Source organism: Ovis canadensis, chromosome 21, assembly GCF_042477335.2.
Source record: "Ovis canadensis isolate MfBH-ARS-UI-01 breed Bighorn chromosome 21, ARS-UI_OviCan_v2, whole genome shotgun sequence".
Classification (NCBI taxonomy): domain Eukaryota; kingdom Metazoa; phylum Chordata; class Mammalia; order Artiodactyla; family Bovidae; genus Ovis; species Ovis canadensis.
Window position 1 is genome coordinate 33,069,975 of NC_091265.1, and position 25,584 is coordinate 33,095,558.

At 48.2% G+C, this 25,584-nt stretch overlaps 1 protein-coding gene across 4 annotated transcripts in view; it reads left to right on the forward strand.

Annotated features, from left to right (window-relative positions):
* Nucleotides 1-25,584, forward strand: part of TENM4 (teneurin transmembrane protein 4) — an 844,684-nt gene that overhangs the window by 681,791 nt on the left and 137,309 nt on the right. For all 4 annotated transcript variants that reach the window (XM_069564905.1, XM_069564907.1, XM_069564908.1 and 1 more), the window contains 3 exons: nt 4,259-4,360; nt 6,253-6,447; nt 12,524-12,724. In XM_069564905.1, coding sequence (XP_069421006.1) covers nt 4,259-4,360; nt 6,253-6,447; nt 12,524-12,724 — 498 coding nt within the window. The remainder of the gene's footprint in view (nt 1-4,258; nt 4,361-6,252; nt 6,448-12,523; nt 12,725-25,584) is intronic.

A 25,584-nucleotide genomic window follows, 5' to 3' on the forward strand; every position in this document is an offset into this window, starting at 1 on the left:
CCGGGATTTCAAAAGAGAAAGCAGGACAAGTGACAACTGAAGGCAGGCTTTCCCAGGCATCAGCCTTAGACTCGGGAGACATACTCACCAACTGTGATCATCTTTCACCTTGACATGGCGATGCTACTGGATTATCCATGGAAAAGGAGGTGAACAGACAAATAAGGCACGGCTGTGGGCTCACTGAGGCCTCTGTGTTTTCCTGTCTCCTGTGTTTTCTCCAGGAAGGAGCATCGTTGTGTTTCTGTTCTTCTGCAAAGGCCCCTTTGTATTTTGAGCAATATTTTGTTCAACATTCAGAGAGCACGCCCACTCAGAACACATGTCCAGAGAACAAGCTCAGGAAGCATTTAAACTCTGAATTCCAGTATTGATGGAAGGAAAAACAAGTTCCTGAAAATCACATTTTTAGCAGAACCCACTGTTGTGATAGAAAAGCAAAAGCTAGGGGAAAGCTCTGTTCTCCAACATACCATTTTACCGAATTATGAAAATCAGTTATGTACAGGCAGCTGAACTTTTAATTCAGATCTCAGCAGACCTAAGGTACACCTTCTGCTACATGAAGGCCGCTGCAGTTTAAACATGAGCAAAGCAGGAAGGGACTATAGAGGGGAAAACTCACCAGACACTAATTGGAAACATAGCAACATGTTTATGCAATAAAGTTCACACTTCTCCCAACTTCTGCACTAGCGTTTAGCTTAGAGATATTTGGTCAATGGAGACTCATTATTTGTAGGATTCCAAGTGGACCCCAAGTAGTTGAAATCCTTCCAAGCAGAAGAAAGACTGTATACATAAACATTTCATCAAGGAGAAATAGTCTCCAAATGTCTCGCTTCTACTTCCATGTTGCCATCGTAAAATTACTCCATGTCTCCTAAATTCCTGCGTTCGCTGACACCAACAGCCCGTGGCAAGTTTTGTAGCAAACAAGCTTCTAGTCTATCAGATTCAGCAACCAACACAATATTCAGTCACAGAAAATACACCTTTTCACGAGGAAGACATTTTGGATTTAACAGGTTTGTATCCTACAGACTTCATAAATCAAAATTTAGAAAGTCTGTGACCCTTACCTGCAACCAACCCTGTTAAAAGCACAGCTGGGAATTATGGCTGTGGTGTTGGGAGACAGATGTTATACCACTGGGTTTGAGCAGACCTGGACCATAGGATTTCAGACCTGCGAGGGCTCTCTGAGATCATCTAGCTGAACGTTCAGCAAACGTTCATTGAGACCCTTCTTTGGAAACCAGGGCAAATGCATAGGTGAATAAACTCGGCTTCTGTCCTCAAGAAGTACACAGTCAACCATGTCGGCTGCCTGGTCCTTCAATAGGAGTGACAGAAAAAGTCCCAGGAGTAACTTAGCCTGTTTAAGAAATGAGGAAGACTTGTCCAAGGAAGTGACATTTGAGTTGGATTTGAGTAGGAGTAGGAGTCGCCCATCAGGGGAGAATGGGAAGGACAAGGACACAGGTGCAAGAAGACCAAGGACATGACCAAGGTCCTGGAGCCCTCCCGTAGTGGAGCAAGAGGTAGAAGCAGGCCTCTGGCTACTCTGTCCTTTATTCCTTCTGCAAGACTGCAAGTGGAACCCACCCTCAAATTGCACCACGAGCCTGAAGCTTAAAGTGAAAACAATCTTGCCTTAAACTTTACTTAAGATTCTTATTTTTATTTATGTTTTTGTTTGACTGCACTGGGTCTTCATTGCTATGCATGGGCTTCTCACTGTGTTGACTTCCCTTGTTGCAGAGAACAGGTTCTAGGTTGTGATGTAGGCTCTAGAGAGTGTGAGCTCAGTAGTTGGGGCACACAGGCTTGGTTGGAATGGCATGTGGAATCTTTCTGGACCAGGGATCGAACCCATGTCCCCTGCATTGGCAGGTAGATTCTTAACCACTGGACCACCAGGGAAACCTCTCTTATTTTAAAAAGAATATTAAAGAGAAAACATCCTAAGTTATCCTTTATAAAAATAGTTTCTAAGACGCCCCTCCTAACATAGAGGCTTTACAAACTTAAAGGCATGTAGATTCTTCCCACATGGCGCTAGTAGTACAGAATCTGCCTGCCAATATAGGAGATGCAAGAGACCTGGGTTAGGAAGACTCCAACCCAAATGGAGGAAGAAAGGACAGCCCACTCCATTGTTCATGCCTGGAGAATCCTGTGGGCCTACAGTGGGCTACAGTCCACGGGGTCGCAGAGTCAGACACAAGTGACTAAGCATATTCTTCCAGGCAAAGCCAGTGGAGAGCTGAGATGCTGAGGGCTCTGGCTTGTGACTCTTGCTCTGCCGGGTCCCAAACGGCTTCAAACCCGTTGAGAATACAGACTAGATTAGACCCTCTTGTTCTTAACTCTGTGTTGGTGTAGTATGCTGTTGATGTTATCAGAGAGACAGCAAGTGAAGGAAATTTTCCACTCATTTGCACATTTGAACCCCTTTTCAGTCATTTCCAAGTTGGTAATGGCAGACAACTGGGAAAAGACCTTTCTGGGAAATGCCCTGTGCTGTGAGCTCCTCAACATCTCCCACCTTCCACCATCTACCCATACTCAAGTCATCCTTCACGTTCATCTCCTCTCAGAAGCCTTCCCCTGCTGGTTTTGCCCCATATCAGCTGCCGTTACATTGGTCCTAAGTGATTTCCTGGTGATTTAAGACTTGCTGCCCTTGTCGGGATATCTTTTCTGCACAGAAGCTTATAGAATTTTAGAACAGGAAACAGTCCCGGGCATCATCTCTGCTATCGCCTTCATGTCACCATCTCTGCTACCACCTTCATTTCACATATGAGGAAGAGGAGACCCAGAAATGGTGGGTGGGGAGAAAGTTGCTTTAGGTCACCCAACATGATTCCGGAAAAATGGGCCCCAGAGTCAGGTCTCCCTAGATCCCTTCAAGCTCTGAAAGTCCTAGAATTCACTGCCTTCCAACTGGTCCTTTGCTGTCATCAGGACGGGCCTCACTGAGTCACACATCTGCCTCGTTCATTCCTGGTTGTGGCTGAGAAGTTCCTTCAAGGTCCAGATGACACGACATCATTGAGGGAAACCAGGCTTGGGGTCCGAAGGCCTAGATTCACATTCTGCATCCATGAATTAGCATCTCTTGAGGCCTCCAGCAAGTCCCTTTGTCTCTTTATCAGCTTCCTCGTGTTGTTGTTGCTGTTCGTGAAGTAGGAATATAGATACACTTAAGATTTGGTGGCAGCAAGATGAAATAAGCTTTGTGGAAATAAGTGGCACAAAGAAGCCATTCAAGATACAGTGGCTTCTTCCTTTATGCCGTGTCTAGCGTGACTGAGAAATGGGCTGATCCAAATAAACAGATTTTCTATATAGCATGTGTACTAACTGGAGCTACAATCCATTGATTAGTTTTTTTTACTAAAAGCTTCCTGCAGTGAAGCCTGTATTTCCTTGACATGTCACACAGATGATACCAAATGTACCAGGATGCATTAGAGAAAGGAGCAGCCCTGCAGAAAGTGGGCACTGATTGCAGATGCCAGGGATATGGGAAGGGCAAAGGGGGCGTGAAGGAAAATTCCAATGCTTTTTGAAGAAGCTTGGCTCTTTTCATTTCAGCAAATAGGGGCAGGGGGCACTGAAGAGTTTTTAGTAGGAGGACAGGCTGAGATCTGTTTCAGAGAGGTGGCTCAGACTGCTGGGTGATGAATGAATCAGGGTGGGAGGAGGAGGCCAGCCATGAGGCTGAAGTGTTAGCCCCGTGAGAGATGGTGGAGTCTGGACTGGGAGATGGCGAATCAGAGGTGGGAAGAGACCGATTTACAAATCCCCAGTAGCTTTGTGGTGGTGGTGGGGGGGGAACTGGATTCCCAGATTATCAGCCCATTATGAGAAAAATATAAACCACAAAAGTGTCAAGACCATAGGTATCACCCCATCACCCAGCCTCCAAAGATAACCACTAATGGGTTAAGCCATGCATTAGCTCCCAGTGTTTTTAGCCGAAAAATTTCCCTGCATTGTAGATACAAATTTGATTTATGAAAAATTGGTTTAGGGGCATATTTCCCCAAACACATCTCTTAATGTCAGCTGAGATGTACCTCAGCAAGAGTAAACAGAACATACATTTTTAACTTGATTGACTCCTTTCAGTGACTGCGTCAAAAGCACTGGAATGTGTGGGTCGTGGTTAACCCGAGGCTGGATTCCCGCGCCCACTGTTTGGGTAAGGAAGCCTCTGCAGCTCTGTTTCTCTTTTCTCCCACAGAGTCGGTGGATAATTGTCCCAGCAACTGCTACGGCAATGGCGACTGCATCTCTGGGACTTGCCACTGCTTCCTGGGCTTCCTGGGCCCTGACTGCGGCCGAGGTGAGAGCCCTGCCCCACCCCGTGGGCCTGCGGGTCCCAATCCTCAGGCCAAGGGCAGAAATTCCGGCCAGCTCCCGCCTCTCGCGAGAAGGGCTCCCAGGTGCCGGGCCGGCGGAGCCCTGGAGGGGAGGTCTGCAGGCAGAGCCCTGTCCCAGTCATGTTATCCAAGACGCATGCCCGGGGAGGTCAGGAGGGAAGGGCGGCCACAGGGACCCCCGTGTCCATTGTAGGAGCAAGAGGGGTGGCCACGGGGTCCTTTGCAAAAGCAGATTTCCCCTTGGAGGACCAATCAGCATTTGCCAAGCGTCTTTGACGTGCATCTCCAGCGAACATGGTTTGTCTCTGGCCTTGGGGAGGGCCTGAGCTGTTGCTCGGTTGATGTCTTATTACAACACAAGCGGGGTATTGGCAGAGACCACCGAGGGGAGGGACTGGAAGGCGAGACTTCTCTACACAAGACCCTAATGCTGCCTCCTCTTCAGGCATGTACGATGCTAATGGTAACCACTGTGGGGAGCGTTTAAAGGCTGCCTGTGATTTGCCTGAGCATTCAGGTTTCGTTTCTGTCCTGGAAGAATTAACAAGAAAAATGCTACAGGATGATCGATGGTCCTGAGAATTTGGCACTCCTTTTGGGGAAAGGAAAAGTCTCCTTCCTTTGTTTCTCCATCTCCACCTCTTGCCTCATCCCACCGGTGTTTGCTTAGCGCCCTTTAAGACTTGGTCCTGTGCTGGACACCGAGGTTGCAACACTGAGCAAGACTCAGGCTCAGGACCTCTGAGTCGGGGAGAGTGACAGAGAAACAGATGATGACAAAGCAGTCAGTGGCAGGTGAAGCAGGCTAGAGCAAGTTAGATGCAGAAACAACTGTCAGCGTGGAAGGGTCCTAGCTTGGGTGCAGTGAGGAGTAGGAGAGGCTGACATTGGAACGGAGACAGATCCTTGAGTTTGTTCATCAGCGGAAGGCAGAGATGGCTTTCCAAGCTGAGGACACAGCGCCCTCCAGGTGCATGCCGTGATGCTGCTCTTGGGCTTCTGCTTATCCTTCCTAACATGAAACAGCACAGACTCAGGCTGACGCAGCAGGGCCAGCAGCCCTGAGGAAGCATAGTGATTACCTGCTGAGTGCTTTAAAAAGGAAGGAGGCCAGGTGGGAGCCGGGGGAAGGTGGTGCAGAGAGAAAATGAGGCATTCCTCCTAACAAGAATTACTGTCTCATCCCATATGCACTTAAGAGTCGTGTGTAAAGCAGCCTTATTGTATCTCGGTAAGGCTGTCCGTACTTAGAGCACAATGCAATGTAATTTATTTTTATATAGTGTCCTTCATACAGATGATCACAAAACCTTTTACGCTAAGTGGCAGAGTAGTAAGATAATACTTTAAAGAGCCACATTGGGCCCAGCTATTCTCTTATCGGAGCAGTGGCGTGTGGGGCTTGAGTGGAGGCCGGAAAGACAAGGAAAGCGCTGGGTTAAAGACACGAAGTGGTCCAGCACGTGAGGACGGAGGAAGCGAAACGCAGCGCTACTAGGAGAGTGCTGCTGGAGGGGTGCGGGGCGAGCAGCAGGCCAAGCTGTCTTTTGCAGCCAGCCCAAGGAACAGACTGAAGCCTCCTGTCTAAGGAGCCTGGTGACCACCGTGCAGCCACCGGTAATGAGGGGGACGGGAGAAAGCAACATTTAGTGGGCCCCAGCTGTATTCTTTAGGCCCTGCACCCTATACTTTAACCCACAGTTCCAGACGTGTTTTAACTGGAATGAAATAAAGCAAGAGAAGCAGACAGGTGGACACATATGGGAATTATGGCAAATGAAGCCGGGGGGGGAAGGGACAGACAGAGTATACCAGGGCGCACATCCACGCCAGGCTCCCGGCGCTGTCTCCGCAGCCTCCTGCCCCGTGCTCTGCAGCGGGAACGGCCAGTACATGAAGGGCCGGTGCCTGTGCCACAGCGGCTGGAAGGGCGCCGAGTGCGACGTGCCCACAAGCCAGTGCATCGACGTGGCCTGCAGCCACCACGGCACCTGCATCATGGGCACCTGCATCTGCAACCCCGGCTACAAGGGCGAGAACTGCGAGGAAGGTAGGACCCCAGGTCAGGTGGGGGCCGCTCGGCTCCTCCCCGTGAGACAGAGACGGCAGGTGGGCCACCCCGGGAGCAGAGGGAGTCTCCAGAGCAGGCCCGCGACCGCCACCCCCGCCCCGAGCCAGGAGGTCACTGGCAGCAGTCACTAACCTAAATGGGGAGGACAGGTCCCGCTCAGGGAGGGGAAGAGAAGGGTGTGTATTGAGCACTAACCTTATGCAAGGTTCGGGGCCAGAAGCCCAGTGTCATTTAACTTCCAGCACTAGTAGGTGCTGAAAGTGAAAGCTCAGCTGTATCCAACTCTTTGCGACTCCATGGACTGTATCGCCCACCAGGCTCCTCTGTCCATGGAATTCTCCAGGCAAGAATATTAGAGTAGGTTGCCATTTCCCTCTTCAGGGGACCTTCCCGACCTGGGGATTGAAACCAGGTCTCTTGCATTGCAGGCAAATTCTTTTATCATTTGAGCCACCTGGGTGCTAGTGGTAAAAAGAAAAACCTGCCTACCAGTGCAGGAGACGTAAGAGACACAGGTTTGATCCCTGGGTTGGGAAGATCCCCTGAAAGAGGGCATGCCAACCCACACCAGTATTCTTGCCTGGAGAATCCAATGGCAGAGGAGCCTGGCGGGCTACAGTCCTTGGGGTCGCAAAGAGTCGGACGTACATGACTGACTGACTGGGCATGCACACACGCCTACTAGGGAGGGGTGATCATCTCAATTTTATAGTTGAGGAAACTGAGACTCAGGGAGACAAATGACCTGCCCAAGGTCCCGCGGCTAGTGGATGGCAGAGCCGGATTTGGACCCAGTCTTTCTAGCTCCACAGTCTGAGGTCTTTCTCCTGCCCTTTAAGCATCTCTGCGCTCCATTTCTGAATATGCGTCTCTTGTAGACCTCCAAAGGTTGCCTTCCGTTGTCACACCCCTCTGCTTGTGTGTATGTGTCTATGTGTGTGGTCTTGTTTGTAGCTCCTAGGTATTCATAAGCGTGTCTCCCTCCTTCATAAAGTAAATACACAGCTGTACAGAACGAGGTTTAAAAGTGAACTGCTAACTCAACAGTGACGTCAGTTGTTCCCCAGGAAACAACCAGGTGCGGTAAGCCGAACTGGTCTATCTCGCAAATGAGAACCCTGAGGCCCAGGGAAGGGCATCGACACGCCCATGGTCTTAGCCCTACCTGATGGCAGGGCTGGAATTCAGACCAGGTCTTCTCACCTCAAACCCTGTACTCTTTCCTCCTGACCACGTGGGATTTCCCAATGAGAGGAGGGGTCTTATCACGAGCAATAGAGTGTAGCCGTCAGGAGTGTGCACTCTGGCGTTAGACGTGAGTTTGAGTCCTGGTTCTGCCACACTCGCTAACCTCAGACTCCTCATCTGTAAAATGGGAATTCCTTTTCACAGAGGGTCATTGTGAGGACTGGGTTAAATGACTCACGTGAAGCACATGGCTCAGTGTCTGACATACAGGAAATGCCCCCTGAACGTCAGCTCTTATCATTAGCAGCTTTCTGGAGTAGGCTGAAGCTTGTCCCCTGTCTCACTCCATTCACTGTATCCAAGGCCTTTTGAAATGGACGGACCTTGAAATTGATGGGCGATGCTAACGGTCATAACCTCCCACTGTTTACTGTCTAGGGCCCTGGCACTTTCTCCAGTGGGTGCAAGAGGCTCCAGGGAGAGCTAGTCTTCTAATCTACTGGGGATGTAATAAGTAGTCCCCTCTCAAAGCATCATTTCCCCTAAAATGAGAGAACATAATGGGCCTGTGTTAAAAGAACGGGGAGCGGGAAGGGATTAGTGTCTGGAAAGCATCCGTCTCCTCTGAGAGACAGGCTGTCTGCGCTCCCCAAGTGTGACTGGAGGTCCTGATTCAGACCTATTAACTTTGATGCGGATTACCTCGGGCTGTCTGAGCTCAACCAGGGGCCCGGTTCCCTTGAACAAAGGCGTTGGCTTTCTCATCCTGACGTTGCTGACCTTCGTCTGCTTCCCCTTTTCATTTTCATCCCTTGAGGTGAAGACACTGTGAAGGAAAGAGAAACAAAGAGGAGATCCCTCCTGAAACGGTGGGGCCGTCCCACCCTGGGTCCCACTGTGTCGTGTGGGTCAAGGAGGAGAAGTTGTCCTCCTCCTGATCAGCCTGTCCCGGGCAGCGCCCTGGAGGGCCAGGTCACTTACAGAGAGATAGAAGTTGTTTAGCAATTTGATTTACATTACTGTTTGAAAAGAAGTGTTTTCACTCCTGGTCTCTGTGCCGAGAAGGGCCATCTGGTCCTGATTCCTCTTATTTCTGTCTCTGCTGAAGCATCCTCGCAGACTCCTTGTGTTTCGAGTGGGGGTTTCCTGGGCCTTCGTCCGATCCCCTGATCCCCTGTTTGCTCTAACAGGGTTCACTGTGTTTATAAAACATCAGCTAACAAGCTGACTTCTTTCTTTTGAAGTTTTATCGTCCCGTATTTTTTTTTTTTAAGCCTGAACTGCACTGACAGGATGCTTAGAGGGAGCTGGGGGAAGGGCAGAGGGGCCCGACGTCGACATTTTACCGTGAAAAGTGAGCCGCTGTGTTTCGGGTCCTGAAGTGCCTCGGGTAGCTTGTGTGGTCACCGAAGCGTGGAACATCTGGGGGGAAGAGCTGTGTTTGTGGCCTGGCCACGCAGGCCCCACCGTCTCATTAGTAGGCCAAGCATCTGCCAGAAATTTTGGCTTGAATGGCAAGCTCTGCAAAGGGAAAAACAAAACATGACTGCTTGGCTCCTCTTCTAAGAAGAAACTAAGTTAGACTGTCTTCTGCCCAGAACCGAGCCCACCTCCCTGCCAGCTTCTCCCGTATTTCTTCATCTCCCCTGACCCCAAGCCTGCTGATCTTCCCATGTTACACACAGCATCCTACCAAATAAGTAATATCGGGGAAACAATCCCAGTGTGATGGAGAGAGACCATTTTAATGCCATCCTAGAGTTCCCGCTTCCCTAGAGGCCCCAGACAGGGCGCACAGATGCACAGTCAACGTGGGACCTTCAGCAGAGGGTCACTGTGGCACAGATAACCACCCTGGCTTTGGGCCCGTGTTCTGGCAGGAACCTCAGTCAGTTCAGCCAAGGTTTCCTGGAGCCGCCATGCCCCCAAGGCGCGGACCTCCTTAGAACTCCTTTGCGCTGCTCCACACTTGCTTTGCCAAGCTGACCTCCCGAAGCAATGATTAATTGATGATGAATTGCCTGGAGGTAGCCCCTCAACAGTTCTTTCTGCTCTTTCTTCCCTGCCTGGACTAGCTTCTGAGAACTTCGGATTCACTTTGCTGGTTCCTGGGTCCCCATCAGACTTATTATGTCTTAGAAACAGGACCGTGACGCCAAGGGCCTCTTGCTGAACTTGGCACCCTCTCGGCTTGCTCCACTAACAGTGCAGATTTATAGATTCAACCTCAAGGGCGCCTCAGAGACAGCTTCAACCCCACGCTGGGGTCCGGGCACTCACGGAACGGGAAATACCTTTACAGGTCTTAGGATAGGAACTGCTGAGTCATTTCCCGTCAAACTGGAAAATTCTCTGGGTCTGGGGAATTATCCTAGCAGCCTAATGGGCCAGAATAATCCTTCTGAGGTCCTAGGATCTGAGGCAGGTCATAAAAATTTATCACTGCCATTATTTTTATCATTTTTAATTAACAGAAACTCTAGCAGGTCATGTGTAAACCATTATTAAGTGGTGTCCAGAGACTGCAAGAGAAGGGATTCTTTGCCTTCCTGTGGCTTTATTAATTCTCCACTTTGCCCCTTTCTTTCGTTTTGTTTTCTTTTTATTTCTATTTTTAACCATTTTGTGTGCTTATGTCTGTATTCACGTGTTACGTGTATTTTGGAACCAGTAAGGTTGCAAAGGAAATAGCAAGACATTTATACCAGGAAAGAATGCTTCAAATTAAATTCCTCCCCTTAACCACTGTGTAATCTTGGACAAGTTATTTAACCTCTCTGTGCTTCAGTTTCCTCATCTGTGAAATGAGGGTAACAGTGGTATCTACCGCAAAAGGTTGTTGTTAGGGTTAAATCAGACAATGTATATAAAAAGATATATAGCAAGATATAGCATAGAAGAGAGACTCAACACTAATTATTATTGTTACTATTGCTATTATTGTTGCTATGTTTTTAATCCAGTGGTTGCTCCAGACCTTTGATCTTCTTACATACCACTCAAGTAGTTACATTGAATGCCTTTAAAAACCCAGTGAAAGAGCTTTCTTAATAAGCTAGCCCTCAAAATGAACAGCCTGTTCCCAGAATGGTGCTCTTCATAAAGTCTCTGCCCATGTTTGTCTGTGACTCTGATATACTCCGGCTAAGTTCCCGACTCTTGTGGAAAAGTCAGATACATTGGGTTATAAAATTTAACTTAATAGATGAAGTAAAAGCACATCTGAATTGTAAATGAGTGCTAACCACAATCTGCCCAAGTCATGCTACTGAATGGCCTGGTAGAGTGGACAGGTTTGAAACAGTTTACAGTTTATACTGTCCTTTCAAAGCCTCAGTATCATTTGGTCTTCATAGCAACCTGAGAGGTAGGTAATTTTACCAAACCTGCTTTCTACATGGAAACCCAAAGCAGATATGTGACACAGCCCTAGTCATAGACCCATTTCAGTTTGTCTTGTGACTTTTGACCTTAGGACCTCAGAGGTCAAAGGCTACTTTATTTCCTCTGCAGCATATGGCTTCCTCATGAGCCCCTGTAAGGAAGAATCTGACCACATTCATAGAGCAGCTGCACGATGAGCCCCACCCTGCCCCCGACCTCACCCTCCCCTTCCAGTTGCAAGACAGATAGAGTCCCCTCCTTCCCTCCAGTGCACGGGTGATCTAACAGCTCTTCGGTTGACTAGAGAACACGGACCAGCCGTTTGCCAATTCTGTCTCATCTCTGCTTCTTTTTGCACTTTTCACGTGCACTGGGGCCACATGCTAAGTTAGCCCCTAATACGCTGCTTCTCCTTTTTTCTGTGAAATGCTTTGCGGAGGATTAATGGTCTCTGGTACCTTTGTGTAACTCCGCAACTAAAGCTTTGGTTTAGAAAAATTAGTCCCAGGGGCAGGGCTATCACTGGATTCAGAATCAGACAGACCTGTCTTCAGATTCCGCGCTGGAAGTCCTCGTATAAATCATTTACCTCACTGAGAAAACGGAACCTGATGAGGTTTATGAAGCATTTCCTAGCACACTAGCAAAGAGCAGGTAACTCACAATGTTCTCCTCCCTGCTTCCGGGGTGGGGAGGTCTCTTGAGACTGCTTAGGCCTTGGACCCTAAGAGCCCTGTGGGGAGTTGCTTGGTTTTAGCTACAGCTTCGTAGTTCACCACCCGCCACCCCCTCCGCCCCCGACTTGAGGAGAAGCTAAACACAGCCACTGTATGTAATGTTGAATAATCATGGAAATGTTTGCCTGGATGCACTTCCAGACAAATATGTGTGTGGGAAGTGAGGCTTGAAAGTTTGTCTCAATCACCAGAATCTGGGGAAGATGATAAAATCTAAGGGAATTTAAATGCAAAATAAATTATCATTTAAATTAAGGAATTTCTTTATTTTAGTCCCACATTCAAGGAAATAAAACTACATCGTCATGTGGCAAACACAAATAGTTTCTTCTCTGATGATGTTTCGAGTGCCTCCCTTGTGTCTGGCGGTATTCTAGGAGGCGGAGCTACAGAAGGGAACGAAACGAAGTCTTTCTCTCCATTGTTGCAGTTGTTAGGGACATGTGCCTTCCTCTCTGCACCCTCAAACCAAGAGGTAGCCCCACGTATCCACATTTTACGGGCATGGGAATTGAGACTCAGGAGATAAACAGTTGACCACTGGGCGGAGTCAAGAACCCGGGTCTACTGTTGCTAGAACCATCTGCTTCACTGTTATCAAGTGTTATCAGCACTTCCGTGGGCATCTGGGTCCTTCTCCTCGATCATGTGAAGCTGCTCCAGTGCAAAGCATAGCAGTTTGTTTAAAGAAGCCTCCCGCCTGGTTGGTCCAGTACTCACCTGTGCTCTCTCCCCACGTGTCACAGTGGACTGCATGGACCCCACGTGTTCGGGCCGAGGTGTCTGCGTGAGAGGCGAGTGCCACTGCTCTGTGGGCTGGGGAGGCACCAACTGCGAGACGCCCAGGGCCACCTGCCTGGACCAGTGTTCGGGCCACGGAACATTCCTCCCAGACACCGGGCTTTGCAGCTGTGACCCAAGCTGGACTGGACACGACTGTTCTATCGGTAAGTGTAGGGAGAATAAGGGAGCAGCATAGATGGAGGGGGAGGAGGTTTCCACTGTGACCTGTGCACCTTTCCGTCCTGTTCAGGGCCCTGACCCTGACCTTGGTCGTGCAGCAGGTGATTACCCAAATTCCTGAATGCTTTCTTCTTCCTCTGAACTCCAGCCTCAACACCTCTACTCTTAGGTGAACAGAGGATTCATATCTTCACACCATTCCTTTCATAGTAATGGCCTTGAAAGTCAAAGCGTCTCCCCTTAACCACGTTAGTTACAGTAGATACGATTCACTGACTTCTCACATTCGCATTACAGTGGCCATCCTCGAGGCAAGGCCACAGGGAACAGTGTACCTCCCTGAGTCCTGCAGGGATGGGCCTTTGGTTTCACCTCTTCCCCAGGATGAAGTCCAGATTCAATATAATATTTACAGCACTCAGTGTTGTGGCCCCCACCTGCCTTTCTGGTCAGATCCTCTACAAGGTGGAAGTTCCAGGAGGATGGCACACATCTCTTACCCCTACATCCCCGCAATTCACACACCCTTGGCCCACAGCAGCTACCTGGTAAAGACTGATGAGGGAGTGAATGACAAACACACAACTGAGTGTGCTCTGTGTTGTGGTGTTTGGTTCACCCCAGAGTTTACACATGCAAAGTGTAAGGGATAATGTGTGACCACCCTCTGTTCCAGTTCAGTTCAGTCACTCAGTCGTGTCCGACTCTCTGTGACCCCATGAATCACAGCACGCCAGGCCTCCCGCCCATCACCAACTCCCAGAGTTTACTCAAACTCCTGTCCATCGAGTCGGTGATGCCATCTGGCCATCTCATCCTTGGTCGTCCCCTTCTCCTCCTGCCCCCAATCCCTCCCAGCATCAGAGTCCTTTCTGATGAGTCAGCTCTTCGCATGAGGTGGCCAAAGTATTGGAGTTGCAGCTTTAGCATCAGTCCTTCCAAAGAACACCTAGGGTTGATCTCCTTCAGAATGGACTGGTTGGATCTCCTTGCAGTCCAAGGGAGTCTTGAAAGTCTTCTCCAACACCACAGTTCAAAAGCATCAATTCTTTGGCACTCAGCTTTCTTTATAGTCCAAATCTCACATCCATACATGACCACAGGAAAAACCATAGCCTTGACTAGATGGACCTTTGTTGGCAAAGTAATGTCTCTGCTTTTGAATATGCTATCTAGGTTGGTCATAACTTTCCTTCCAAGGAGTAAGCATCTTTTAATTTCATGGCTGCAATCACCATCTGCAGTGATTTTGGAGCCCCCAAAAATAAAGTCTGACACTGTTTCCACTGTTTCCCCATCTATTTTCCATGAAGTGATGAGACCGGATGCCATGATCTTAGATTTCTGAATGTTGAGCTTTAAGCCAACTTTGTGGAAAACATTGTCCTCTTTCACTTTCATCAAGAGGCTTTTTAGTTCCTCTTCACTTTCTGCCATAAGGGTGGTGTCATCTGCATATCTGATTCTGCATCTCCTAGAAATCTTGATTCCAGCTTGTGCTTCTTCCAGCCCAGCGTTTCTCATGATGTCCTCTGCATAGAAGTTAAATAAGCAGGGTGACAATATACAGCCTTGATGTACTCCTTTTCCTATTTGGAACCAATCTATTGTTCCATGTCCAGTTCTAACTGCTGCTTCCTGACCTGCATACTGGTTTCTCAAGAGGCAGGTCAGGTGGTCTGGTACTCCCATCTCTCTCAGAATTTTCCACAGTTTATTGTGATCCACACAGTCAAAGGCTTTGGCATAGTCAATAAAGCAGAAATAGATGTTTTTCTGGAACTCTCTTGCTTTTTCCATGATCCAGCGGATGTTGGCAATTTGATCTCTGGTTCCTCTGCCTTTTCTAAAACCAGCTTGAACATCAGGAAGTTCACGGTTCACGTATTGCTGAAGCCTGGCTTGGAGAATTTTAAGCATTACTTTACTAGCATGTGAGATGAGTGCAATTGTGCAGAAGTTTGAGCATTCTTTGGCATTGCCTTTCTTTGGGATTCAAATGAAAACTGACCTTTTCCAGTCCTGTGGCCACTGCTGAGTTTTCCAAACTTGCTGGCATATTGAGTGCAGCCCTTTCACAGCATCATCTTTCAGGATTTGAAATAGCTCAACTGGAATTCCATCACCTCCACTAGCTTTGTTTATAGTGATGCTTTCTAAGGCCCACTTGACTTATTTATACTCAGATGATTTAATTGAAATGCACCCCATTGTTTTTAGTCATAAGTATTCTAGATTTGTTAAAGAGTATATCATTACCTTTAACTATCTAGGTGAGAAGTTAGATTGAAGTTAGCTGTGGGTATTGATCAATTTCTTCACCCTAAATCACCTCCCCCACTGCACCACACTGTTTAAACAAAGTGAAGGTCAGATCAGCTCATCGTCTTGTATACTACCAGTTTTGGTAGTGGTCAGGAAAGATGGTTGACACCTTTGTAAAGATGAGATCCTGCCCAGCATTCATGCCTTTGGGATACTTGGAGTTCCCTTTCCCCACTGAATGGAGAACTGATGTTTAAAATGCAGTCTAATGGTCTTCCCAGGTGGCTCAGAATTCGCCTGCCAGTCTTGGAGCTGCAGGAGTTGTGAGTTCCATCCCTGGGTCAGGAAGATACCCTAAAGGAGGAAATGGCAACCCGCTCTGGAATTCTTGACTGCAGAATCCCAAGGACAGTGGAGCCTGGCAGGCTGTAGTCCATAGGGTCGCAAAGCATCAGACATTACCGAAGCGACTTAAGCACACTCGCAGGCATAAGCACACACATGCAGTCTAATTTGGACTTTGTTTGCAGAGCTCATGTAAAGACATCACAAATGCAGATGCATGGAGTCTTAGGAATAATTTTTTTATATAGCTCTGTTTATAGCAATGTAATGAATGTTCCTTTTATAGCTACACTGGGTTGTATTGTTCATTATATGGCCACAGAGCTAATTTATGATAGAAATATAACCGTCCATGCATTGTTAATCCCCAGTGAAACTCCACAGCATCTGATGGAGGCAGATTTAACTTTGAATGAGATCACTAAGGATTCTTTTCGTTGGCCCTTTGGTGGGAGAGAGAAGATCCCACTGAAAGGGACTTGAATACAGCTGTGGGGTCCCGTCTTCCTAAACTCTGTGCCTCCTGCTCCCCACAGCTGGTATCAAGCACAAGGTCTCCAATCTGAGGCACGGAGCTCCGTGCGCTAAGAGGAGTCCCAGAGTCTGATGGCCGTGAGTTCAAATGCCGACCCTGCTACCTACTAGTTGTAACTTTGGGCAGGTGGCTTCACCCCTGCAAGCTGTAAAATAGGGATAACGAGAGTACCTACCTCACGGGGTTAGTATTTGGGAAATCATTATTCAGAGGATTATTTAAGATAATGCATACAAGCAGTTAGCACGCTACTCAGCCCTTGATATGGGCTCAGTTAAGGTTAGCTATGTTACGGGTATGATTAAAACACGCGTGGGTGAGAGCCCTCGATATTAACAGAGACATTTGAGAGAGGCAAGATGACATGTGGCCTTTGAGAAAGGCGGATGATAGTTTTTAAATCTCTGACCTATAACTGACTAAAACAGCGTCACGATTGCCACAAGGCCGGGGGTTTAAAAGGTGACTTCAGACTTCCCCTCTCCCCTTGCAGTAGCGGTAACAATTTGTTTGTTGAGTCCTTCACAGCATACAGAGATCACTCTACCTTTCTCTTTTTCACACACACACGCAAACCACATACACACAGAGAGAAGCAGCAATAGCTGGTGAGGCGGAGTGACAGGTATGGTATGGTCCCCAACCTCACATTGAGGCTCAGCAACTTACGTGAGGCGCCCAGCGGGAGCTGGGAGTCCAAGCCCAGCCTGGCCTCTGCTGCCCAGCACCCCGCACCGCTTCCCATGGCCATCACTTCTCTTTGGACGCCACTTCCCGACAGACGCTGGTTTGAAGGCTAGTGAAACTGGCGTTGCCGGTGGTTGTCTCTCCCTTCTGTCCCAGCCATACCTGCCTGGGCTCCGTCCTGGCTCTGCACATGCTAACTGCCTGACCTTAGCAAGGGATTTGACTTTTTTTTTTCCTTTGACCATGCTGTGCATCATGAAGGATCTTATTTCCCTGACCAGGGATCAAACCGGCACGTGCTACATTGGAAGTACAGTCTTAACCACTGGGCTGCTGGAAAAGGACTTGATGTGACTGTCTCTCCCTTATAAAACATGGAGATAGTACCGTACCTGCCTCAGAGGGCCATGTGGGGATGAAGCTGTGCAGTGCAGGTGCGCACAAGAACAGCGCCTGCAGAGGGGACACTTCATGGTGCCTCCTCCCTCCCTCCCATCAGCACTTCCACCCAGTGGAAGCTGTTTGAAAACGATGGAGTTTGGGCCCTAAAACTAAGGAGGGCAGGCCTCACTGAGCAGATGCCCCATGACCGAGGGACTGCCTTTGTTGTGCTCAGGGAGTTGGCCACAGGGCCATGAACAGGCATTGAACTTTGTTTCGAGGGACCCGGTCCCCCCTAGTTGAGTGGCTTCAGGAAGTCGCTTCACCTCCCTGACCCTAAGTTTCCTTTTAGGTAAATTACCTATGAGCTTATTGTACATATTCAGTGAGAAAGCACAGGGAAAATGGTTAGCACGTGGTTGGCACAACTCAGACCCCTGACAGGGGTAGCTCAAGTCATGCCATTTGTGTTATTTGCTCTGGGCACAGCAGAACCGAACAGGCACTGCCTGGAGCCCTTCCATCAGGAGCTGCAGGCCAGGAGATGCATCCTGAAGGACTGGCTCTAGGTGGTGGAGCTAGCAGAAGTGAGCCCCCGCTGTCTGGCCCCCTGAGGAAGGAGAACCCATCTCTTGCCTGAGATGAGTGTCTTGCCTGTTTGGCACAGAGAACAGGATTTAATGAAAGCAGCTTAAATCAACATGCCCTGCACTCAGCAACTAGCCTGTAATGCAATGTGAGCTGACAAGTTTCCCAGCACTTCAGTTAGGTTTGTGGAAACAGTGAAGTCAGATTTTATACAAGTGTTTACTCAGGCCCCTGGGTTCTCAGCAGCTTGGCTTGCCATTTCGTCTCAGAAATTCCCCCTTAATTCCTGCCTCATTGCTGTGGTCCTTCCTCCTGACAAACCATATAAGATAACTGTTTAAATTGATCCCTGTGGCCTGGAAGAGCACACGTTATGTCCCAGCCCCTCCCCCAACACACCTCCATCCTCAACTCTGGGCCCAGTGGGACTTTACTGCCTCAGTCTTTAGGAACAGTTGTTATGATGGTTGTGATGGTGATGATGGTGATGATGGTAGTGGTTGTGATGTTGGTGATGGAGGTGTTAGTGGTGGTGATGGTGATGATGGTGTTGATGGCAATGTTAGTGGTTGTGATGGTGATGATGGTGATGGTATTGATGGAGGTGTTAGTGGTGGTGATGGTAGTGGTTGTGGTGGTGATGATGGTAGTGGTTGTGATGGTGGTGATGGTGATGATGGTGTTGATGAAGATGTTAGTGGTGGTGATGGTGATGATGGTGTTGATGGAGGTGTTAGTGGTGGTGATGGTAGTGGTTGTGATGGTGGTGATGGTAATGATGGTGTTGATGAAGATGGTAGTGGTTGTGATGGTGGTGATGGTGATGGTATTGATGGAGGTGTTAGTGGTGGTGATGGTAGTGGTTGTGGTGGTGGTGATGGTAGTGGTTGTGATGGTGTTGATGGTGATGATGGTGTTGATGGTGATTTAGTGGTTGTGATGGTGATGATGGTGATGGTATTGATGGAGGTGTTAGTGGTGGTGATGGTAGTGGTTGTGATGGTGGTGATGGTGATGATGGTGTTGATGGTGATGTTAGTGGTGGTGATGGTGATGATGGTGTTGATGGAGGTGTTAGTGGTGGTGATGGTAGTGGTTGTGATGGTGGTGATGGTGATGATGGTGTTGATGAAGATGGTAGTGGTTGTGATGGTGTTGATGGTGATGTTAGTGGTGGTGATGGTGATGATGGTGTTGATGGAGGTGTTAGTGGTGGTGATGGTAGCGGTTGTGATGATTGTGATGGTGATGATGGTGTTTTGGTGATTTAGTGGTTGTGGTGATGGTGCTGATGAAGATGTTAGTGGTGGTGATGATGGTGATGGAAGCGTTAGTGGTGGTGATGGTGATGATGGTGTTGATGGAGGTGTTAGTGGTGGTAATGGTAATGGTTGTGATGGTGTTGATGGTGATGATGGTGTTGATGGTGATTTAGTGGTTGTGATGGTGACGATGGTATTGATGGAGGTGTTAGTGGTGGTGATGGTAGTGGTTGTGATGGTGTTGATGGTGATGATGGTGTTGATGAAGATGGTAGTGGTTGTGATGGTGATGATGGTGATGATGGTGTTGATGAAGATGGTAGTGGTTGTGATGGTGATGATGGTGTTGATGAAGATGGTAGTGGTTGTGATGGTGATGATGGTGATGATGGTGTTGATGGAGGTGTTAGTGGTGGTGATGGTAGTGGTTGTGATGGTGGTGATGGTGATGATGGTGTTGATGAAGATGGTAGTGGTTGTGATGGTGATGATGGTGATGATGGTGTTGATGAAGATGGTAGTGGTTGTGATGGTGATGATGGTGTTGATGAAGATGGTAGTGGTTGTGATGGTGATGATGGTGTTGATGAAGATGGTAGTGGTTGTGATGGTGATGATGGTGTTGATGGAGGTGTTAGTGATGGTGATGGTAGTGGTTGTGATGGTGGTGATAGTGATGATGGTGTTGATGGTGATTTAGTGGTTGTGATGGTGATGATGGTGATGGTATTGATGGAGGTGTTAGTGATGGTGATGGTAGTGGTTGTGATGGTGGTGATAGTGATGATGGTGATGATGGTATTGGTGGTTATGGCAGTGGCTGTGATGGTGGTGATGGTGATGATGAGGATGGTAATGATGAGGTTAGTGATGATAATGGTGATGATGAGTGCTACTGCTATTGTGTTACAAATGGGAAAGAGCTGGAGAGAGGAAATGACTTGCTCAGAGTAACTCAGCTAATCTGTGGTAGAGTTTGAGTTAAGTGTAGGCCCTCTAAGTCCTCACCTCTTACATCAAGCCTTATTTCTATCCAAAGAGGTTTCTTTGCAATTAGTCTTGTCTTTTCCCCTGAGAAGCCACAGGATGAAGCATTAATTAAAGAGTCATTGGTCTGTTAATGCTCACCATGTACCAGCTACTGAATTAAGTGCTTTTCAACCATGATTTTGGTTAAGGTTCATAAGAACCCTCTGATGTCAGTATTATAGTTTCATTTTCCAGATAAGGAACCTGAAGCTCAGAGCTGAGTTAAGTTCCTTACCAGCACCCCCTCATTTGTAAGTGGTACAGCACAGAGTCAACCCAGATCCAGCTCCAAGGCCTCTCCTAAGCTCCTCTGTGTGCTGAGAGATGTATTATACATGCGCCTCTCTTGCCAAACCGTCTGCCCTATGAAGGCAGGGTCTGTGGTTCTCCCTTGGGCACAGCCTGAGAGCCAGCAGGTTCTAGTGCTTGCTGAACAAGTGACTCATGCAGGGAATTATCAAAGAAGAGCGAGGAGTTTCCTCTCAAGGCTCTGCCCAAGGAGATCCCAGCACACTACCAGCCAGACAGTCTAATCCCTTCGACAAGAGCTCCACCACCCCCCACGCCCCCAACACATACACATTACACTCGGCAAAGCTAAAACCAAGTCCCTGGGCCCCTTCTCACTTTCCAGACCTAGCTCACATTCATCTCACTCATGTGCAGGGCCAGCCAGGCAGAACCCATCCTGGACAAGAATGGCATCATTTCACCTCCTTCCAGCCCTCTTCCCCAGGGAGCAGCCCTGCAGGGCTGGATGCCTCCTCAGTTTTGCATAAAGGGGTACAGTGAGCAGCCCCGCTGAGCAGAAGGATTCCCTCCCTACCCCATCCCACCCCCAAGTGATTTAGTTAGCTTTTCAGCCTCTTGGCTCAGAGCTGCTTCCTAAAAGGGGAGGAATTTAACCTCTTTTGAGATGGTCCTTAAAATTGGAAAAGCCTACCTTTCTTTCAGAGCCTAACAGCTCCTAAGGAAGATTTCAGGCTCTGCAGCATTTTCCAGAATACCATTTCCAATTCGATCACTTAAACCCATCACTTGCCCCTTCGCTGGCTCTCCCTCGTGTCTTCCTTCCCCGACACCCTAGCCCAGTCATCTCAGTCCTCAGCCTCATAAATTCATTCCTCATTTCCACTGCTCTGTGGGCTCACTCCAGTCTTGTCTTCCATAAATGACTTTTATTTGAGAGGGCCCTCTCGCTACATTTTATTCCTTTGGGTTTCTGGCTCATAGAAACAGTACATGGCAGAGATTCGGATTGTAAAATGCTCATGCTGGTGGTTTATGATTCTTATCATTTCATTGCAACTGAGTTTCATGGAATAACAGGTGGGGATCTTTTAGAGATTCAGTGGTATGGATTTGGTGGTAGCATGTACACTCAGAAAGAATTGCATGGGATTTGGAGTGGGACCAAGCTAGATTTTTAAAATCCACCTTATCCAAAGAATATGGCTAATGATACCTGCCTTTCAGGGCTGCTTTTCAAATTAGCTTTAATTTGTACATATAAAAAGCTTGGCATGGTGGCTGGCGCTCAGCACTCAATGAATGAAGTATTAACGTATATTTTTAGAATGCATGATTAAAGCTAAATTAGCCAAATAGTCCTTTGACACTAACCGTTGAAGTCTGAGGGAAGTTTATATGCTGAAGGTTTGAAGCCAAACCTTGACTGGAGTCTGTAGGAGCTTGAACACCTCACTTTCTTTCTCAGAAGCTTGGTTTCCTTGTGGTTTCTGAAACCGTCTACCCTCGGCTTCCCCCAGCCCCTGCCCCACTCTGATCATCAAGTCTAAACGAGGGGTGGCTAAGATGCCAACACGTTTATCCCTAGACCCCAGCACAAGGGCGCCAGGGTGCTAGCATCGGGCTCTACTCAGGGACTGGGCCGAGAGAGGAGCACAGCCCCCACAGAGCATCCCAGCAGAGCTCCAGTGGCCACCCACTGCTGAGAGGCACACCCGTCCGCTCCATCCTCTTGCGGTCCTTCCTGGCCTCCCCGTGTGCTGGGCCTCAAGGATCTGCACTCCGCAGGCCCTGCACTAGTGCTTGGCCTGGGCATCAAGGCTTAGCCTTCCTCAGGCCATTCAGGAGGCAGTACCTAGTCATACAGCGTTAAGACCTCTGACGGACATGTGTGCGGTGGGGTTGGGGTGCACGAGGGTGGGCATGTGCGCTCAGCCACAAGGGGGCCAGGGAAGAACCTGTAAAGGTCCTCCTTGAGATGGAGACCTGTAAGCCAGACGGCAGAGGGGGCCGAAGCGGGGCTCCTGGGGGCAGAGGAGAGGAGGCCTGTGCAGGCGGGGGGGGCAGCATGCACAGAAGCACAGACTGGTCCTTCCTCTCCGGACTGGAGACTAGGAGCCCCGGGGGTGGACGGTGAAGTGAGGCCAGAGGGGCAGGCAGGGTCCCAGTCACGGAGTCCACTGAACGTCCTGCTGTAAATCTCAGTGTGAAAATGGTTTCAGTTCACAATGAAGATTTTCCTTGCAGACTCCACATTGAGGCTCTTTCTCGAACTCTGTCAGTGCAACTTGGCCTAGGTCCTACGTCAACTCACAGGGACTTTCTAGAATTCGAACTAGAGCCTCTGAGTTTCAAATTTCTTCTCTAATACTGTCCTCCCCTACCAAAGAGAAAAGAAAAACAGAAAGCATAATTAATAACAATAATGACCAGATAGATACAGATCAGAAAAGCTCTGTTACCAATTAAGTCACAGTGACAGTAAAATAAGCCCAATGCTTTAAAAAAATAAGCTGAAAGTAGCAACAGAGTTTAAAAAAAAAATAAAGCTCTAAACATAGCAGTTGCAGTACTAAATTTTGAAAAAGGTAATTCAATTTTATTTACGAGGCAAACTATAATTACGTTTAGATTTGAGGGAACAGAATTTAATTCTTATTAATGACAGAAAGACTGAGTGAAATGCTTTAATGCCAGAGAAATTGTCTTCTGTTCATGGATGGGAGAGAAAATTAGATTCAGTGTGGAGCATTCTCCCTTGTTACAGGTCTCATTTGTGTAGCAGGAATTGTTCCCGCTCTGAGAAGCATCAGCTTCTCAGCCCAGAAAGCACAGGACTGACATCCAATTAAACATCAAAAGGAAATGGTCGGGCTGGGCTATTTCTGTATAGGTATGTTATAGGAGGGGAAGCCCAAGGTTAGAATTTCACCCAAGGAATCATATCCGTTGAGACTTGACATTTGCTGCGCCCCTTCCCAACAGTCTAAAATCGAAGTTCAGAATAGTAAATATTCGAGAAGCTGACAGTGAAGCAGAGAAAGCAGAGGGTATGTTGGAAGGAGGCAGAGAAGAGCCCACCAGTTGTCTGGGAAGTAGTTTGGATGCTTAGACACAAGGAGATGGTCAGTTCCTAAAATTTAACCAAAGACTGGGAAATTGGACCCAAAGAGGTGTGCTGCTAAATACTGCCAGAAGTAAAGTTTGATAAACCGGAAGCTGGCCGCTTAGTAATTTAGTAGAATTTTTCCCAACAGCCCGGGAACATTTTCGTTCACAATTTGAGCCCTTCAGTATCCAGATATAAGCCCTCCTGAAATTGGGCTTCAGAATTAGGTTTCTGTTTGGATGCCCAAGCTGATAACCTTGTACAGAATCTCTAGCTGCCTTCCTGAATCAAACTGCTGGTATGGTAGCTTGTAATTTTAAAATATTGACTATTCTTTGAATGGATATTTTGTTTACATATTGCAGAGCTTCTCCATGTATGTGCTTCATGATTTATTTGAACAACAAATACATAAGCCTCTGACATTGCAGACAGTGTTATTCTCTGGAAACCAGGGTTCAGGGAGCTTGAGTGACTTTCCCAAAGGCACTTTGGAGAAAAAAAGGATTCAGATCCTCCTTCTCTGGGTCAGAGCCCACGCTTATCCCCTGGATAACTCTGCCATTGGCTGTTACCAAGGTTGACTCAGACAGTAAAGAATCTGCCTAAAATGTAGAAGACCTGGGTTTGATCTCTAGGTCGGGAAGATCCCCTGAAGAAGGAAATGGCAACCCACTCCAGTATTCTTGCCTGGGAAACCCCATGGCCATGGAGACTGTCAGGCTACAGTTCATAGGGCTGCAAAGAGTTGAACATGACTGAGTGACTAACACTTTCCCCTTTCTTCTAAGATTTACACTGATACTGTCTGCGGATCATGTATCAGGTTGACAAGGTGCCACTTCATTTGGTGACACTGCATAAATTGGATCACGACCAGTACAGACCTGGTGATACTACCAGGGTTCAGGAAAAGAGCAGTTGCTTTCAGCTGGGGTGATCAGGGTGGCTTCTTGGAGGAAGTGAGATTTAAGTTGGGGATGAAGGTTAGATTTGAGTTGACAGAGATGGAAGAAAGGCTAGCACTTTGCAGCAGCCCATTGTGGAAGTAAAGATTTGCAGCAGGTACATAGATGAGACAGATCGTGGCTTTTTCTAGGAAAGAGAAGTGGTTTGCAGTAGCTTGCTGCTGCTCTTTTATCACAGCGTCATGTCTGACTCCCGTGACCCCGTGGACTGTAGCCCGCCAGGCTTCTCTGTTCATCAGACTTCCCAGGCAAGAATACTGGAGTGGGTTGCCATTTCCCTCTCCAGGGGATCTTCCAACCCAGGGATTGAATCTGCATCTCCTGCATTGTCAGGCAGATTCTTTACCACTGAGCCACCTGGGAAGCTGAAACTTGGAGTATTTGTGGCAGTAGTGAGAGGAATCAGAGGTGAGGAAGTTAGCAGGCATCAGATCATGAATGGCCTTGAAAGAGTTTAGATTTCATCTGTCAGTGGAAGCCACTGGGACGTTTCAGGCAGATCTGCGACACGGTCAGGTTTGGCTTTAGCAAGCTTTCTCTAATTTTGGCATGCAGTTGGAGGTGCCTAGGGGACTTCCAGGAGGAGGTGATCAGGACAGAGTTAGATGGATGAGCACATGACTGGATGGAGAGGCAGGCCTTCACAAAAGCATGTCAGGGCTGGAGGTCTCAACACCAGATGTCTCTCAGTTTACCTACTTGGGCCCTTTCACGCAGGCGTTGTTTCAGCCCCAGCTAAAAATACATATCCCAGTCACCGGTTTTGGTGTCTCTGCTCTCCAGTCCTGGCTTGTTATCCTTCAGCTAAGTCAGACTGTCTGAAGGCCTCCCCTGTGCTAGCTTTGAACTCCCCTAATCAGGAAGCCAGAATACCCTCCAATTAAGATGAGTAGTTCCTACTCCCTGCGATAGGTGCTTCACAAAGCTTGAAATTCTGGTCCTGGGAGAATAGATTGGAGACTGGTCTGCACTGACATACTGGAATCCACTTTTCTGCTTGGTTTGAGAGCTTTCCGAGCTCCCTGAGTGAGGTGAAAGGCCGTGTGCTCTCCAAGGCTCGTTAGCTTCCTGCCGTCTAGACCTGGGAGCCGAGGTGGTGCTTGGAGGAGCTCTGCCTCTGCCGTGACAGGGACAGAGGGCGAGAGGCACAGGAGAGTGACTTGGCTTTGGCCTCAATGTCAAAAGGAGACTAATTACTGTGAAGGAGTCAGACGCCCTTTTCCTGTGCCTCCCTCCCTTCTGGCTGCTTCCTGAAACCTGCGCTGAGACGAAAAAGCCATCTGCCCAATTCTGTGGGGGAGGGAAAGAGGGAGAGAGATGCTATATTTGAGCCAAATCATTCAAAATGCAAGGATTTCTGGCCTGTGGAAGAGAGGTTAAATTGCAATTAGCCTACTGTGTGCCAGGCATGGTGGCCAGCTTTATG